We start from the raw sequence: 20,116 nt of genomic DNA on the forward strand, positions 1-20,116 counted from the left end.
ATTGGAGTTAATAGACCATGTCTTAGGCCTCTAAGCATTATTCTTTTATAATAGTTATAGTTATAAGCCTAATTAATTCAAGAAAGAAGTTGACTTTGTCAACTACAAGATTTTATCAGAAAAATACAAAGAATATTGGTTTGGATATTGGAGGAGGGGTGGAGGTCCAGAAGAGATGAGTCCCTAAGGTTTTGTAAAAAGGCACTTAGGGAATGAAACTTCAATACATAAAGAAAGAAGGTATAAGGTACAAGTGAGAAGCATATTTTCAACTCTGCAAGAATTAGAAATAAAAAATGCCAAAGATTGGCCTCTCTGGTCCAATTAATTATACAATACCCAGCCTTCTCCTATTTCACCTTTAGTTAGATAATTTTCTATAATTCCAAAGTTACAGAGCAAAAGTACTGCTAGCTTTATAGACACAGCGCTTCTCGGATCCCCAATCTCCTTAATTAAGGAGTCTATTTTAAGACAAATCATATTACCTTAAAAGATAGGGATGGAAAGATATGTTTAAAGATACTGCTTGGAATGCATAGTAGAACAAACACAAACTAGGAGATGGTGAGTTTGTTTCTTGGTCTGACTCTTACACCTCTCCCAGTATGACCTGGGACAACTCATCAACTTCTCGGAGTTTCACTGCCATCTGTCAAATGAATTTTTTTGTTTTCAATTGTCAACTCTAAAGAATAGAAACTGACAATTCACACGTGGAGAAATACATACTCCTTAAACAACTCATGGAAAAATGTTCATTCTCTAATTAATTTTAAAATGCAATTTAAATCAAACCAGAGAAACCACTGAACATCTGCTAAAGAATAAGAATTCCTTTTAATGATAATAATCATTAAGAAGTAACAGTAAAATTGGATTCACTCATGCAATGAGCTGCTTAAGATCAGATATTCTCTCTTCCTTATTCCCATCTAAATCTTTAATGCCCAGTGCACATTAGGAGTTCAATAAACAGTCATTAACTGACTATCCATTGGTGGGCTTGAAAATTGTTATTTGGGAATCAGTATGGTTACATGTAGCAAAAACCATATATCTGGAATAGCTCACACATTAGGCTGAAAGGTGAAGAGTGAGGGGAAATGGTTTATTCCAATCTGTCCTAACTCACCTCCACAGGCCAATAAACTTGAGTACCCTTTACTGGGCAGAGGAAAAAGAAGACAGGTCTATTTTTATAGGGGACAGTGGGCCAGAAGGTAGTGGTACCAAAAGCCCCTCTCTCTAATCTCCCAATCTGAAATCTAAGGTGAAATACTCTTACTGCCCAGGTGTCCTCCCTTGGGACATGGGCCAAAGTGATGGCTCACTCTGGACTGAGGCTTGGTTGCCACGGAACCCCAACTTCAGTTGATTATTCAAAAAGGCAAAAGAGTCAGATCGCTGAAACACACAGTACTACCCACCTTCTTATGATACAGTCTGTGAACAGGACTGTATCTTCTGATGATGACGGGTTCCTAATCAGATGCAGGGCCCTGCTCCTCCTGGCCCAGCATCTGCACACAGCAGTACGCACTTCCTGCCCACTTTACTTCCACAGACACCTCATTTGAATCAGAGGTCTAAGTCATATTGCTTCAATTGCTTTCTCTTGCTTGGTGATACAAGATTTAGTCACATTAGGAACTAAGGGACTGTTGCAGTCCACAGGCATTGACTTGTATAAGGCTTTTTGTATAAGACTTTTGTTTTTTATGACAGAACTCGCCATTCATAAACATGCTGACATGTTTGCTCTCCTTTCCTCACCTCCCAAAGTGGGATAAGCACAAATGAAACCTCTTGGCTGTATAGGACTGTCACAAGCTGCTCTTACCCTTTGACCCAATAATCCTACCCCTAAAAGCTTTGTCTAAGAAAACAGTTCAGAAGAATTGAAATGTCTAAAACAGTAATGTTTAAATAGAGGGTAGTGGTTCGTGAATGTTGATGGAGATGAAAAGGGAAGATCAAGGGGATACTGGAGTTGCTGGTTTGGAAAACTGGGTAGATGCTGGTGCCACTCGCCGACACAGGGAGTGCAGCGTGTGGCTGGTGGGGGCACAGCCAGTGCGTGTGCCGTGTGGTTTTACCTGCCTGGGTGCGGGAGTGGGAGAGGGCCTTTCACACTTCCATAATTCATATGAATTCATATTTTCATAATTGTTCAAAGCAAATAAAGGTGACGGTTCAATATTTTGTTTTCTAAACTGGCACTCTCAGCACCTATGCCTGAAGGCCATATCCACCGCTCCCCCCGCCCCCCGCAACCCTGGCCTGTTTTTGGACAGGTTTTTACCTTTTTTTACAAAGCTGTTTTTAAAAAAAGAAGATGCTACAGAGACCATATGTGGCCTACAAAGCCTAGAATACTACTCTCTAGCCCTTTACAGAAAATGTTTGCTGACAGCTGATTTAACCCATCGTTGTTCTTTACTGACATGCTTGTAACTTCAAAAGACACTAAGGAAGACAGAGCTGTTCAATCTCCCTTCACATAAAACTCACTTGAAGTGATACTTTTTAGACATAATTTTATGTCTTCTTCCATGCTGCCTTCAAAAACTTCCCCTGGCCAACACTGCCCCAACTCACGGCGTTTTCTACTTCTGTTTTCTGACTCTTATCAGCTGTGGACTCAAAAGTTATGCAACCGAACTGTCTAAAAGACGGATTCTCCATGAGGCCATCAACAGCTGTCCCATGAGCAAATTTTGAATTTTAGTGCCTCAACATTTCACCTCCTCAGATATCTTTTTATTTTTTAAGCTACGATAACCCTGATAGCTAGATGTCACTTACCAGGCAACTTCAGCCAATATACTGCAGACACATGTAATATAAATCTAGATTTTTAGTGGACACTTGCAGTTTTTCTATTTTGCCTACTTATGGGTTTTTGAATGGGTTATTGTCTTTCCTCTCCCCCCTTAAATAGCTTAGTCCACACTGACCTAAAACCTTCTGCTCTTCAGAAAATCACCTTCCTTAACTTTCAGCTTTTGAGGTTTCTCAACTTCAGAATTTCTCCACGGCATTGGATTATCGTTTAGTTTTGCTGCAATAGTCATTGACTTCAAGGATAAAGTTAATGTTGGGGTAGTATTCTTATTAAATAGATTATTATTCAAATCTATTTCTCTCCAACATACAATTCGGCTTTCTCAGATGGTTTGCTTTAAAATACACACACAGAGTCCTGCGAGCAGCAAACAGAGGCTGTTCTACTAGCGTGGGTTACGAATAGCTTCGCACAGGGACCACGCTGGGGAGGCTGAAGGATACAGAGGAGTTTGCCAGGTGACGAGGTGAAAAGGCAAAGGAACCTTAGGGTAGACTTCTGAGATGTGGCACCCCATGCTCTAAACTTCCTCTGGTGTCATCGCTGATTCACCCTCAGGCCTTGTGGTCTGGCTGGGGCTGATCCTATCAGTGCAGAAGAGTTACCGTGTCAGGCCTGAGGCTGCTGTCCTTAGAAAGGTTCGCCTGCAAGGCTGGCCCTTCGCTGACATCTGGGAACTTAAAATTTTGAGAAGTTTCCCAACGTTCCCTCACTGAGAAGAGTGGTTCCCTGTGCACAAACTGCACAAACAATGTGGTTGATGCTAAATACCCGCTTTCCTTTTAGAAGTCTGGAATTTTGGTATGCACTCTGGCAGAAGACGCCTACGTGACTAGTCTCCTGATGAAAACCTCAGACGCTGAGTCTTGGTAGACATTTCACATGCCGTCATGATTTGATGCTGGGAAAATTAAGCATGTCCTGGATGACTCCACAGGGAAAGAACTCTTGGAAGCTTTTACCTGATTTCCTCTGGACTTATTCATGCATGCTTTCCCCTTTTCTGATTTTGCTTTGTATATTTTGATATAATAAATCAAATTCATAAGTCATAAGTATGACTATATGGTGAGTTCTGTGGGCCTCCTGACAAATCACCAAATCTGGGGAAAGTCTTGGGGCTCCCCAACACACTATCCTTTGCTACATGTATAGATGCAGGCCAATCAGCATACCCACAATCTCTAGCTACAGTGATGAGTTCAGGGATTGGCTTATAATCAATAACAGCTACTGAGACCAGATAAGGTCTTCACTGGGGCTTTTGGGAGAACCCAGTGGTCTCTCTTCTGCTGCTTGATTTGAGATGCGACTATGAGGCTGTACCTCTTGGCTGCCATCTTGTGACCACAATGAGAATAACTTGGAGCTGCCAGGGTGGTTACCACATGGAGCCTGTGGATAAAGCGGGCAGAGAGATGGCCTGGACAACACTGACTCATTCAATGATTTCCCTTCATAGCCAGTCCTACCCATCTAGACTTTTTTCCGTTATATGAAAAAGTTTTATGCCAATTTGAATTGGTTTTATTACTTGCCACTGAAAGAATCCCAAATGATGCAAACTTGAACCATGCTGAACAGTCTGACAGTAAGATGACCAAGTAGGAATCATCGCAGGTTTCTAAGTTGGGAAGTCACATGTTCAGATGTGTTAACCTCTGGAGGCTGCAGGGAAGTGGGTGGCAAGAGGGTGGTAATGAAAGACTGGAAAGCAGTCGGAAAGCCACTAAAATGAGCTATCAAGTGTGAGGTACTAGGGTACAAGTACTTGGGTAGGAGGAGCATAGAGTAAAATCCTTAAATATTCAGGAAATAGAAGTGGTAAGAGTTGGTGAAGGACTGGATATGGGGTGTGAGGAAGAGAAAAGTCAAGGATAACTCTGGTTTCTTAGTTTAACTCAGCAAAAGGTGATGTTCTTAACTAAGACAAAATAAGAAAAGATGCACATTTAGGAGTGGAGAGGAAGATCACAGGTTTATTTTGAACATGTATCTGCAGTAACTACACTTGACCCTTGAACAATGGGAATAAGGGGGTTAAGGGCACCAACCCTGCATGCATTTGAAAACTCGTACATAACTTTACAGTCGGCCCTCAGCCCTCCATATCTGTATTTCCATATCTGTGGATTTAACCAACTATACAAATGGTATAGTACTGTAGTATGCATTTATTGAAAAAAAGCCCAAGTATAGGTAGAGCCATGCAGTTCAAACCCACATTGTTCAAGGGTCAACTATATATGACAACAGTCTAGTAACCATTTGGCACTGTGGGTGGAACTATGGAATTGTTATATGATATGGCAAGATCAGAGTTGAAGATAACAGACTCAGAGTTATGAATACTCAGGTGATGGTTGAAGATAAGGCAGTAAATGAAATCACCCAGGAAGAAAACACCTACCAAAAAGTGGAGAAGGCTGAAACCTCAATCAAAAATTCTGAAAAGACAGGTAGACAGAGGAAATTACCAAAGAGACAAGCAGAAGTCAGGGAGATTAACTCATAGGTTCATTTAAGAAGGTAAAATATTTCTCACCGAAGAATAAAAGGGAAATAAAGAATTAAAAAGGATGGTGCACTCAGCATGATGGTACACAACATGGTGTAATATTAAATATTACAAAAAGGTTAAGGAGCATGAGGACTAATAAGAAGCTACTAAGTCTGGATACCAGTAGCTCTCTGACCATTAAGATTGACAGAGGTGGGTTAATAAGGTAATTAAAAGGTCACTTTCTTAATATGCTTTAAGCATCTAGGGTATATATTCAACAATTTCATTCATTAATATGTAGTGGCATTTGATTAACTTTACTATGCTATTTCTATTTGGAAGGACACTAAGCTGTTCAAGCACAATTATAAAAGACAAACATTAAAAGACTGCCATTTGGGGGCTTCCCTGGTGGCGCAGTGGTTAAGAATCTGCCTGCCAATGCAGGGGACACGGGTTTGAGCCCTGGTCTGGGAAGATCCCACATGCCGCGGAGCAACTGGGCCCGTGAGCCACAATTACTGAGCCTGCGCGTCTGAAGCCTGTGCTCAGCAACAAGAGAGGCCGCGACAGTGAGAGGCCCGCGCACCACGATGAAGAGTGGCCCCCACTTGCCACAACTAGAGAAAGCCCTCGCACAGAAACGAAGACTCAACACAGCCATAAAAAAATAAATAAATAAAAATAAATAAATTTTAAAAAGAGAGAGAGAGAGAAATTATGTTTGTGTGTATGTGTGTGTTCACCTAGAAAAACATCTGAAAAAATCTGCACCAAAGTAGTTATAGTTGTAGTCTTTGAGGTTTAGGATCAGGGACTTCATTAAAAAAAAAAAAAAAAAAAAAGACTGCCATTTGGTTTGTTAAAATTCAACTGGCATAACAATGAATCACCCTAAATTAAATTTATGTGATGCAGTAAAAGCAGTTCTTAAAGGGGCATTCATAGAAATAAATGCCTATCTTAAGAAACAAGAAAAGTCTCAAACAACATAATTTCACACCTCGAGGAACTAGAAAAAGAAGACAAATGAAGCCCAAAGTTAGTAGAAGAGAGAAAATAGCAAATGTTAGAGCAGAGATAAAGGAAACAGAGACTAAAAAAACTATAGAAACGATCAATGAAACTAAGAGCTGGTTCTTTAAAAAGACAAACTAAATTGACAAACCTTTACCTAGATTGACCAAGAAAAAAAGAGAGAAAACACAAACAAATAAAATCTGAAATGAAAGGGGAAATGTTACAATTGATATCACAGAAATTAAAAGGATCACAAGAGACTACTATGAATACCACCAATAAATAAGATAACCTAGAAGAAATGAATAAATTCCTAGAAATGCACAATGTCCCAAGACTGAATAATGAAGAAATAGAAAACCTGAACAGACTAATTACTGGTAAGGAGACTGAATTAGTAATCTCCCAACAAACAAAAGTCCAGGACCAGACAGCATCACAAGTGAATTCTACCAAACATTCAAAGAAGAATTAATACCAATCCTTCTCAAACTCTTCCAAAATTAGAAGAGGAGGAAACTTTTCCAAACTCATTCTACAAGGCCAATATTACCCTGATACCAAAACCAGACAAGAATGGCACAGGGAAATTACAGGCCAATATCACTGATGAACACAGATGCAAAAATCCTCAACAAAATATCAGCAAACCAAATTCAACAATACATAAAAGGATTATAACCATGATCGAGTGGCATTTATCCCAGGGATCCAAGGATGGTTCAACATCTGCAAATCAGTCAATGTCACACACCAAACATTAACAAAATGTATGGATAAAAATCATATGATCATCTCAATAGACGCAGAAAAGCACTTGACAAAATTCAACATCCATTTATGATAAAAACTCCACTTATGATAAAAGCAAAAATAAACAAATGGGACCTAATCAAACTTACAAGCTTTTGCACAGCAAAGGAAACCATAAACAAAATGAAAAGACAACCTACAGACTGTGAGAAAATATTTGCAAATGATGTGACCGACAAGGGCTTAATTTCCAAAATATACAAACAGCTCATACAACTCAACAACAAAAAAACAACAACCCAATCGAGAAATGGGCAAAAGACCTAAATAGACAGCTCTTCAAAGAAGAAATACAGATGGCCAATAAGCACATGAAAAGATGCTCAACATCACTAGTTATTAGAGAAATGCAAATCAAAACTACAACGAGGTATCACTTCACACCAGTCAGAATGGCCATCATCAAAAAGTCTACAAATAATAAATGCTGGAGAGGATGTGGAGAAAAGGGAACCCTTGTACACTGTTGGTAGGAATGTAAATTGGTGCAGCCACTATGGAAAACAGTATGGAGGTTCCTCAAAAAACGAAAAATAGAATTGCCATATGATCCAGCAATCCCACTCCTAGGCATATATCCAGACAAAACTATAATTCAAAAAGATGCATGCACCCCTATGTTCATAGCAACACTATTTACAATAGCCAAGACATGGAAACAACCTAAAAGTCCATCAACAGATGAACGGATAAAGAAGATGTGATACACAAACACACACACACTGGAACATTACTCAGCCATAAAAAAGACTGAAATAATGCCATTTGCAGCAACATGGATGCACCTAGAGATTATCATACCAAGAGAAGTCAGAAAGAGACAGACACATACCATATGATATCACTTATATGTGGAATCTAAAATATGACACAAATGAACATATCTACGAAACAGAAACGGACTCAGATATATAGAGAACAGATTTGTGGTTGCCTAGGGGAAGGGAAGGTGGTGGAGGGATGGATTGGGAGTTTGGGATTAGCAGATGGAAACTATTATATATAGGATGGATAAACAACAAGGTCCTACTGTATTGCACAGGGAACTATATTCAATATCCTGTGATAAGCCATAATGGAAAAGAATATGAAAAAGAATGTATATATGTATAACTAAATCACTTTGCTGTACAGCAGAATTTAACACAACATTGTAAATCCACTAAAATTCAATAATTCAATAAAATTAAAAAATTAAAATAAAATACAGATAACCACACTCCCAAATTTTCAAACATTCTGCTGAAGTCCTCAATAGAGCCTGGAATGTAAAAGAAGAAATAAGTGAGAATGAAGGTATAAGCTTCAGGAGGGCAGGATCACGGCTTTTTTGCTCACCATCATATTCCCAGCAATTAGAATAGTAACTGGGACAGAAAAGGCACCTAATAAATATGTATTAAATTAATTAGTAAATCAATGAACAAACGATGTGACTGAGCAAGTTAGTGAATAAGTAAGCAAGTAATGAATGAAAGACAGCTGTCCCTCTTTCTACTGACTACTTTCCTGGTGACAGTTTGAGCATCACCTAAATCACCAGCACTATAATACTAGGAATATGATTTTGAATTGTATAATAAGGAAAAATATAATTATAACAAAAAATAAGGGAAGTCATGGTGATTTGCATTTAAAATAAGACTTTTATCCTTATTACACAGAAAATTGGATATCTAATTTCATCTATATTTTATCTACAAATTCTAATACATTATTACCCATTACCAAGCTATAGCTAAATAAATGGAGTAGATCAAGAAAGAATAGTAAAAATTAAAGCTAAGGTTACTGCACAACTTTTTTGTGGTAGACGTTTGGTAGAATGGTGAGAAGACTAAAAGAAAACCAGGAGAGTTCCAGCCAAATGTTAGCCAATATTTGGAGTGGTAAGAAAATACCAAAACCTTAAAAAAGAAAGAAGAGGGGTAAGGAGGAAGAGGGAAAGAGAGAGAACAGACACATGTTCTATGTGTCTATGATGAAATACATAGTTTACCTTGTAAACTATGAGTTAACAAAAACAATGTAGTAGAAAAATATTTAAGAGCATTAAAAATGTTCTCAATATATTATTAAGTAAAAACAAGGCAAGTTCCAAAACAATATATTCAGTATAACCTCCTATGTATTTAGAACAAAAATGATAAAGCCTATATTCCAAATACCAGACAAAAACTTTCCACTGCTATTTCCAAAATTTTTTATAATGTTTATCTATTTCTATTGTTCTTAAACTTTAAAACAAATAAATTCTAAGCAATGTATCTTTGGCTTATGTATAGTTACTAGTATTTCAACATTCATTAAACTACTATCATCTTTTTTTCCACTGCAAATAAAATGTGGTTATGGTGTTTAAACCCCATTATAAGTTCAATAGGTTTGAATGTGCAAGGTTAAGAACCTAACTACCATTTATAAGAATGATTCAGGGGTCAAATACGTTTGAAGTTCCAAAGAGCTAACACAGAAAAGAGTATCTACAACGTAGCCTAATTATCAACTGAGGGCAGTCTATGTATTCATTCCTGCCAAAAAACATACTCTAGGAAGCATAATTCTCCTCTATGTTTGCTATACCAGCCACATTTCTCACCTCTGTGCTTTGGTTATGTTGTTACAAATCCCCTGAAATGTCCCACTCTCTGGACCTCTACCCCAATCTACTCCACCCCCTCCTCCCGTATTTTCTAAAAAAGCTTATGAATTTTTAGAACACTAATCTTGCTTTCTCACAATTGGAAGATAAATAGAAACTTATTAATCAACTTCTGTGATAAAGTATTATGTTACATACAAAGCCTATGAATCTAACAATATTATTATAAGAACTAGAAATGAGTTACCATCCATAAGCATTATTAAACCGGATCCTTTATCCAGGACGTCAGCAACAATTGCTTCACATTTTAATTTTCCTAAAAATGGAAAGTAAAATAATAAATAAATAAATAAGGAGACTGTTTTAAAGACCATAAGTTATATGAAGACATGAGAGAAATTAACATAACTTCCACTGTAAGTTCAGTAAAACTAAAAAATCATGATTTAGAATAATTTTCAATATAATGTTGAATCATAAACATTAAAAGCAATCAGAATACCTGAGTCACCAAATTTGAAACATCAATAATTCTGATACATTAGGTTGTAAAAAGTAACAATTTTCAATCATTCAATGAACACTTGTTAAGCATACAGCCAACACCAGCTACCCCATTCCTTCTCAAATCTCTACTCTATGGGCTTCAGTTAGACAGTGTTTCTTTCTAACTACTCTGTTCTTTTAGGGACTGTTCCATTATTTAACTGGTAATGTCTTGATGGATTAACAATTATTTGGGAGTGAACTCATAATCTTTTTCTCCAACCTGTTTTTCTCTTTTGTTCCCTATACGAATGAATGGTACTATCCACCCAACTGCCAAGCCAGAAACTTCAGCATGACCCCTGCCTCATAAAATAGTGTCTAAGTATGTGGCAAGACTGGAGTATGCAGAGACTGGGAGAAGCTAGATTATATGAAAAGTTTCTGACTTCATCCTGAAGTCTATGAACAGCCATCTGGGGTTTTTAACAGGGAAGTGACAAATACACTTGCATTTTGGAAATAATATTCTGGCTGCAGTGAGATGAGCAGACCTGAAGGGAGCAAGAATGGAGGCAGCGGGCTTCCCTGGTGGCGCAGTGGTTGAGAATCTGCCTGCTAATGCAGGGGACACGGGTTCGAGCCCTGGTCTGGGAAGATCCCACATGCCGCGGAGCAGCTGGGCCCGTGAGCCGCAATTACTGAGCCTGCGCGTCTGCAGCCTGTACTCTGCAACAAGAGAGGCCGCGATAGTGAGAGGCCCGCGCACCGCGATGAAGAGTGGCCCCCGCTCGCCGCAACTAGAGAAAGCCCTCGCACAGAAACGAAGACCCAACACAGCCAAAAATAAATAAATAAATAAACTCCAATCTCTTTAAAAAAAAAAAAAAAAAAGAATGGAGGCAGAGAGAACACTTAGAAAGTTAGAGATGATGGTGGTCAAAGTGAGGGGGACAGAAATAGGATTCTAAATGTATTGAAGGGAGAGAATCAAAGAACTTGGTACCCGCCTGGGTGTGAAAGATGGTAAAAGAAACGCCAAGGATAACTAGATTGCTGTCACTTTCACCTCCTAAATCTCTCTCTGCTTCTCCCACTTCTCTCCATCTCTCCACCACCACCTTAGCCTAAGCTACCATCATTTCATTTGAACTACCACAACAGACTTCTAACTAGGTACCTGCATGTCCACTCTGACCAACTTTAAAACATGCTCTCCTATTACGTCTGAAGTTATTTTTTTCCCAAAGTCAACCTGATTACCAACCTGATTATGCCAAATCCTTCTATTTTAAGTTCTAATGGTATCACGTATGTTTCATCTGTAATGTTCATCACATATAGTTGCAAGTGTACATTTATTTGTGTGGCTTTTTGATTACTGGCTGCCCTCCCCACCAACTAGGTTACATGCTCCATGAGGGCAGAGTCCAGATTTGTTTCCATTCTCCATTTATTCACAACCCTAGCAGAAAGCCTAGAAGTTAGGAAGTAATCAAAAAATAATTGTCAAATTGCTGATGATCTCCTCAGGTGATCAACTCCACATCCAATCAAACACCAAGTCCACTCCCTACATATCTCTATAATTTCTCCACTTATATCCATCCCCATGCCCACAATCCTATTCAATCAACCACGGTCTCTAACCTAGATTATTACAACAGTCTCTTAGAAAATCTCCTTCTCTCTATCTCATTCCCTTAAAATCCAAGCATTACAAACATGAGCCAGAGTTGATGCTTTCTAAAATCCATGTTTGATCATATAATTCTCTCCTTTCAGTCCTTCAGTGGTTATCTATTGTCTTTAAAATAAAAGCCAGACTTCTTCACCTGACCACACACTGCACACTGCCTCAGATTAAAAAAAGGGCTGTGTGAAAACTTAGGCTGTAACACTAAACTGAAGACTCAAACTGAGACGGTGGAGCAGGAGGACACGGAACTCACCTCCCCACCAACAAACACATCAAAAATACATCTACATGTGGAACAATTCTCACCGAAAACTAAGTGCAGACTAACAGAAAGACCTGTACAACCAAGACTATAAGAAAGACCCATCGGTAATTTGGTAGAAAGGGAAGAAAAGCGATCAGGTCAGGACCTGTGTCCCTGAGAGGGGACTCGGAGGAAAAAGGAGATTACACGGGAAGAGACCTTCCCTGGGGAGTGAGCAGTTCAAGTCACACATTGGGTGCCCCAGCCCTGGTGTCCAACAAGGGGAACACGAGTCCCCTTGGCTGGTTGGAGGGCCAGTGGGATTAACAGGAGGGCTGTGGGAAGCCTGGACTCCGGGAGCAGGTGAACACTTACGTGCCCCCGAGGCAGGGCAGAGAGGGCAGACTGAAACCACTTGGGTAGCTGACTGGTTTCCTACGACTGCCCTGGTCCCCAGCCTGAGCTGAGAGAACACGCCAGCACCATGTGCCTCGTGTCGCAGCTTCACACTCTGGGCTGCCATGATTGAGGAAAATGCTCAGCCATGAGACACTGAGGAGGTTCAAACTCTACATGGCAACTGAGCAGCGAGGGGGCAGCCATTACTGGTGGCTGCACAGGGGCCCCAGATCTCTGATGGTGGCCATGCCAAACGAAACCCATGCTCCGGGAGTATTACTCAGCCATAAAAAGAAACGAAATGGAGTTATTTGTAGTGAGGTGGATGGAGTTAGAGTCTGTCATACAGAGTGAAGTAAGTCAGAAAGAGAAAAACAAATACTGTATGCTAACACATATATATGGAATCTAAGGGGGAAAAAAAAAAGGGTCATGAAGAACCTAGTGGCAAGACGGGAATAAAGACACAGACCTACTAGAGAATGGACTTGAGGATATGGGGAGGGGGAAGGGTAAGATGTGACAAAGTGAGAGTGGCATGGACATATATACACTACCAAACGTAAAATACATAGCTAGTGGGAAGTAACCGCATAGCACAGGGAGATCAGCTCTGTGTTTTGTGACCACCTAGAGAGGTGGGATAGGGAGGGTGGGAGGGAGGGAGATGCAAGAGGGAAGAGATATGGGAACATATGTATATGTATAACTGATTCACTTTGTTATAAAGCAGAAACTAACACACCATTGTAAAGCAATTATACTCCAATAAAGATGTTAAAACAAACAAACAAACAAAACAAAACCATGCTCCGACCGTCACTGACCGTCACCATGCTCCACACCCGCCCCTCTTGCTCCACCACTGCTCCCCTCTGGAGTAAGGGTGCCAGTGCTGGGAGGGGGGGGAAGCACACACTTAAAGGAAACTTAGCCAGCTCAGACCTGACCCTCAGGGCTTCTGCTCCAGCAACTTGGGACCTGCCCCCGCACCAAATAGTGGGGTAACAGCCACGAAGCAGAGGGGAAGCTCTACCTAACATCTGGCTTGGCCCTACCCCTCCATCTCCAGCCCCACCCCCTACCAAGATGACAGCTGCCAGCACACCTTGAGAAAAGACATAAGTTGTGCTCACATCAAATCCAGCTCTCCCATCAATGCCACTGGGCACATGCAGACTGTATAGGGACATGCCCACAAAAGAACACCCCTTCAAGACCACCATAGGTAACTATTTCACCAAATTTCAATAGATAAAGAAATAGATAAGCAAAATGAAAAGACAGAGGAATCTGTTTCCACTGAAAGAGCAAGAGAAAACTCCTGAAAAAAACAACTAATGAAATAGAAATAAACAATTTACCAGATAAAGAATTCAAAGCATTAGTAATAAGAATGCTAACTGAATTATGGAAAAGAATAGCTGAATACAGTGAGAGTTTTAACAAGGAGCTAGAAAATTCTAAAAAGAACCAATCAGAACTGAAGAATACAACAACTGAAAAGAAAAACACACTAAAAGGAATTAACAGCACACTAGGTGATACAGAAGAACACATAAGTGATCTGGAAGATAGAAAATGGAAATCACCCAATCAGAACAGCAAAAAGAAAAAAGATGAGAACATTTTAAAGGATCTTTGGGGTAACATCATGCATACCAACTTTCCATTATAGGGGTCCCAGAAGGAGAAGAAAGGGAGAAGGGGGTAAAAATATATTTAATGAAAATTATGGCTGAAAATTTCCAAAGTCTGAAGAAGGAAACAGATAGCCAGGTACAGGAAACACAGAGGGTCCCAAACAAGATGAATCCAAACAGACCCGCACCAAGACATATCATAATAAAAATGGCAAAACTTAAAGAGAGAATTCTAGAGGCAGCAAAAGAAAAACAAAGAGCATATACAAGGGAATGCCCATAAGGCTATCAGCTGATTGTTCTGCAGAAACTTTGCAGGCCAGAAGGGAGTGGCATGGTATATTTAAAGTGCTGAAAGGGAAAAACCTACAACTTAGGATACTCTGCCCAGCAAGATTATCCTTCAGAATTGAAGGGGAGATAAAGAACTTCTAGGATAAGCATCAATACTAAAGCAACCCTAAAAGAAATGTTAAAGGGTCTTCTCTAAGTGGAAAAGAAAAAGCTATAACAAGAATTAAGTATCTATAGAAAAGAAAAAATCCCATTAGTAAAGGCAAATATATAGGGAAGGCTGAGGCTCAACCACTTAAATAAGCTAGTACAAAGACTAAAACAAAAAAAATTGTAAAATCAAGTATAACTACAATAATCACTAAAGGGATAAACATGAAGATGTAAACTATGACATCAAAAACACAAAGTATGGGGGCTTCCCTGGTGGCGCAGTGGTTGAGAATCTGCCTGCCAATGCAGGGGACACGGGTTCGAGCCCTGGTCTGGGAAGATCCCACATGCCGTGGAGCAGCTGGGCCCGTGAGCCACAATTACTGAGCCTGCGCGTCTGGAGCCTGTGCTCCACAACAAGAGAGGCCGCAATAGTGAGAGGCCTGCACACCGCGATGAAGAGTGGCCCCCGCTTGCCACAACTAGAGAAAGCCCTTGCACAGAAACGAAGACCCAACACAGCCATAAAAATTAATTAATTAAAAAAAAAAAACAAAAACACAAAGTATGGGGGAACTGAGTAAAAAATGTAGAGCTTTTAAAATGTGTTTGAACTTAAGGGACTACCTGGTTTAAAACAACTAAACACAGTCATAGATCAACATCTATGAGCCCCATGGTAACCACAAATCAAAAGTCTACAACAGATACTCAAAAACAAAAGAGAAAGGAACACAAGCAAAAGAAAAGCATGAAACCACAAAGGAAAAAACTAAAAGAAGAAGAAAAAAACAGCGAAGAACTACAAAAACAACCAGAAACAAGTAACACTAACACTGAAACAGAATTATTCAGCATTAAGCAATACAAATTTTTTTTAAATTAAAATCTCAAAAAAAATTAAAGTACAATTCTAGCTATTTGCTGACCTCTACATTATATAATGTGAAATGAAAAAGACTTTTTTTTTATTTTACCACCTTACATGGTCAGTATATAATTAATATTCTGACATCAGAGTAGCAACATAAAACAAACATATCAAAGTAAAGTGAAAAGATAGAGAAGATTTACTGAACAAGTAAGATACTATTGAGAAAAATAAACTGATTATTAAGACAGCCTTGGTTTTACTTACTCTAAAAGAAAATAGAAAAAAGTTAATTACAAGACATTCTGTATCTTTTAACATTGTTTACGTTATGAAAAACAGTACCAACACAAATACCTGAGAAAAGAGTGAAGAATCATATTCATGGGAATCATAACTGATTATACACAATCACTAAGTTTAGGACACACACAGAATATGCTCCTTTCAATTGTTGACCAGATGTTTAGTATTTTGAAGTAATTTATTAAATAAGACTATTCAAATAGGACAAAGTTTAAGGCAACCAAAATAGGTACTAGTTAACATCAATCTACTCTAATGGCTGACATGCACATGAATAACTTATAATATAGTTTATTTAGGTTGCTCTATGCCAGTTTAACACATTGACACAGTTTGGAAGGTTAGTCAGAAAATAAAACGATCAAGAACTCACCTGCTCTGGGAAGTGGTTTATATAACTCCAAGTACTGCTCCCCAAGAAGAACCTACATTAGGGCAGGCAAAATTTTATTAGTAGACTTTCTTTTTCCACAGCTTCTTCTGTGGATACCGCTAATCACAAGTGGCATTTCACTGTCCACACGTTCACGCGACTACTTCCCCCAAACTATCTGTCTCAATTTGGCTCCCACTTCTTAATTATATGATTCAGAAATAATCAGTCCCCCAATCTAAAGACTGTCAGCTCTCTAGAATAGAAAAGATACATTTGTGTTCTTTCTTGACATTCATAAATTTTTGTTGACTGATAACTGTGGATTATTTGCCAATGGAGACACTAAACTAGGCGCATTTCCAGTGCTCGTCACTGCGCCTGGAACATAGCAGGTATCCAATAAATATCTATTGAATAAAAATGAACAAATAGGTCAGTACTAGTAAAGTAATTTCAGGTCACACCTGCCAAATACAAATGACACAACCAAAACATTAATATAAATCTTACAACCACATTCAAGTAAAAGCACTGCCAATGTCAACATTTCCTTAGTGTAAGAGTAAATACTAAAGACCCCGTGCAACATCAGAGCCACTTAACTTCAATGTATCAAAGCAAGAATATAAAAATATATGTAGGAATACAATAGGACAGTAAAAACAAAACCTGACCCATATATCCGAATGACCACACTCAACTGCTATGGGACAGTTTAATTCCCAGTCTTCCTCAGAACCCAGAAGGGAAAAAGAAAAGGGGTGAGGGTAGTGATGGGAGGACAAATGAAGGACTGCCTCACTATCATACGACCTGGAAGCTCAAGGTTAGGAAGACTGGGATTCAAATCCCAAGACGGCTATCATCCCCAGTGACAGATTTTGAACACTATTCATGATTTCCAACTCCTTCCAACTCTGAGGAAGAATTCTGAAACATTTACTTTAATTGTTTGTACTGACATTACCCAAACAGAAGAACTGTATGCAACAAATACCATGGGAGAGTGACTAAAACAACAAACTGCCTGGCATCTATTCCTTGCCTCCCTTCCAACTTCATCGAATACTTTAATAAAATAACCGTAGATTCTCATAGACTCAGAGCAGCAATAAGCTAATCGATCCTCCAGTAAATGGGTTCTCCAATCAGTCAAAATCACAGAAATCAGTTCAAAAGTCTACGATTCAACAGTTATCAACTGGACTCATGGCCTGACCCTCACTTCAAGAAATAAAATAACCCCAAAGCCTTCTCACAATTGTTTGCTCCTCCCTTCTTGAAACCATTTATTCACTTTGCTTCTCAAATACCACACTCTCCTGATACGCCTCATACCTCACCAGCCACTCCTTCCCAGTCTCTCTTGCTCACTCCTCCTCATCTCTTCCACCTCTCACCTCTCACCAAACTCAGGCTTTTCTCTACTTACATTCACACATGGGTGATTTCACCCAGCCTCATGTCTTTAAATCTCACTTAAATGCTACGAATCCCAGTAGGGCCTCCCCCGCAAACTCTAAACTCACATATTTAACTGCCCACTGTATACCTCCACTTGAATGTGTACTAGGCATCTCAAATCTGTCCAAAACCAACTCCTGATCATCCCCACCTTAAAGTAACTGTATATATCTATTTTATTATACATAGTAATATATCATATGTAACTACTATACATGTTAAATACATTGTACATAATTAATTCTAAATATATGGGTATATATGCATATATATCATCCCAGTTAACCAGACCAAAAACCTTCCTCCTTGACTCCTCTTTCTTTCCATGCATATCCAGACTAGTGCTGGAATTACCATAATCAACTCCAAACTGGTTTCCCTGCTTCCATGCTTGGCTCCCATAAATCTATTCTCCACAGAGGAGCAAAAATGAGCCTGTGAGTGAACATAGCCAGATCATACCATTCCTCAGTTCAAAGCACTACAGATGGCCTCCCATGTTAATCAGAGTATGAGGTGAAATTCTTACGATGACTACAAGGCCCTCTTCTCCTACCACTGCCCCCTTGCTCATTCTATAGCTGTATCAACCCCCTTGCTGTTCCAAAAACAAGGTAAGTATGCACCTGCCTCGGGGCCTTTTACACCTGTTCTCTTTGCTTCAAATATTCTTCACTCTTGCTCCTTCATCACTATCGTCAGGTGAGGATTATCATACCCACTTTATAGATAAGGAAACTGAAGCTTAGAGAAGTTATTTACCCTTGGTCAAATAGCATGTAATGGCAGAGAGAGAATTAATAACATTATGCCAGGGTTATGGACTGTACATAATTATTGTTGTCTTCTTTTTGCTTGCCTTTTCAACTCTCTACCCTTTTTTTCTTTTTAAGAAAAATCAAAAGACATGCTAAATCTTTATCCTTGAATCAACCACTATAAACTATTGTATTAAGACACCACACACACACACACACACACACACACACACACACACAGCATGTGACATTTACCAATCATATTTAAAGAAAGAGAAGAAGAGCAAAATAAAGGTTTCTTATTATGCATACCTTTGCCAAGTTGACTGAGAGCCCAGGAATCTCTGCTAATCCTCCACCCATTATAGATTTCTGAGCTAGAATAACTCCGAAGGTAGGCAAACAGGAGAAATCAGAACTCCCTTCATAAATAAATTTCAAATCTTTCGGTTCCTTGAGAGATGCTCCCACTCCAAGGGCATACATAATAGTGTCCAGTTCCGTATAAGAAGAAGAAAATGGAGGAAGTTTATGGCCAATAGCTCCAGCCTATGGAACAATTGTAGAAAGTTATTTTTTTCACTGATATTCTTGTCAAATCTTTACATTTCTGACTTTTCAAAACTATTAACTGCTACATACTTAGCTTTGTGAATAGAATGTCATTTTACTAAATCTGATAGGGTATCATAATTGTTTCACTATATTTTTTAAATAAAATCAATTATAATGTATGGAAAAAGACTTCATTTACAAATAAGTACTTTTTTCTTGCCCGCTTCTTGTTAACAGATAGTATATCTCATTTTCAACTTTCCTGTCTCTGATGATGGAAAAGCCTATTAATACAGTGACTGTTAGCTACTCAAAATTACAAAAAATAAAAAACTTATTATAAACAGGGATAATGAATGGCTCTATAAGATCTATTTTATAAAAGTCAGTAGAAACAGATGAGCAAAACACTGCTTAATGCTTGTAAATCAGACTCCTTCATAATGGTTTTGGTTATAATTAGATTTTACCGTAAGCTCCTACCCAGGACTATCCTTTATCTAATTGGATATTGTATTTTTCTATTTAGTGATGACATGCCTAGCTAATTTGTGAAGCATATGTTAGGTTCTAAAAGAATCATGTCCAATTTTTGATCACTTTCATTCTAAAGCAAGAGTCAGCAAACAACAGCTGAGAATTAAGAATGGTTTTTACATTTTTTTAAGAGTGGTCTAAAAAAAGAAAAAGAAGATTATGTGTCAGAAACAGTACGTGGTCCATAAAGCCTAAAATATTTACCATCTGGCCCTTTACCAAAAAAGTTTGCCAACCCCTACTCTAAAGTAAAATCACATTTACAAACTGATCATATTCTCAGGGTTACAATTAGATTGTTTATTTCATCACTATGTCTCCCCTGAGTCACAAAACACCACAACTGAATGTGTCAAATGACTTATTTCTTATTATTTATGCACTATAATTTTTTTTTAAAAAAAGAAGTACTGGACATAGCTAATCAGCAAACTTCACAAGAGCTATAACCACAGCTCTCTTAGAATTTCTGACACAATGGGAGACTTTTTACTTGCAGCCATGTTGAAATATTTCCAAAATACAATCTGTCAATGCTTTTC

General features: G+C 38.7%; 1 protein-coding gene across 1 annotated transcript in view; it reads right to left on the reverse strand.

Annotated features, from left to right (window-relative positions):
* The window catches only part of LOC130707137 (peroxisomal multifunctional enzyme type 2-like), a 75,796-nt gene that overhangs the window by 20,262 nt on the left and 35,418 nt on the right, over positions 1 to 20,116 (reverse strand). Inside the window, exons 12-14 of the mRNA XM_057540368.1 lie at positions 18,795 to 19,024; positions 16,258 to 16,309; positions 10,034 to 10,105 (exon numbers count right to left, since the gene is read on the reverse strand). Of these exons, the coding sequence (XP_057396351.1) occupies positions 10,034 to 10,105; positions 16,258 to 16,309; positions 18,795 to 19,024 (354 nt within the window). The remainder of the gene's footprint in view (positions 1 to 10,033; positions 10,106 to 16,257; positions 16,310 to 18,794; positions 19,025 to 20,116) is intronic.

Source organism: Balaenoptera acutorostrata, chromosome 2 (assembly GCF_949987535.1).
Source record: "Balaenoptera acutorostrata chromosome 2, mBalAcu1.1, whole genome shotgun sequence".
NCBI lineage: Eukaryota > Metazoa > Chordata > Mammalia > Artiodactyla > Balaenopteridae > Balaenoptera > Balaenoptera acutorostrata.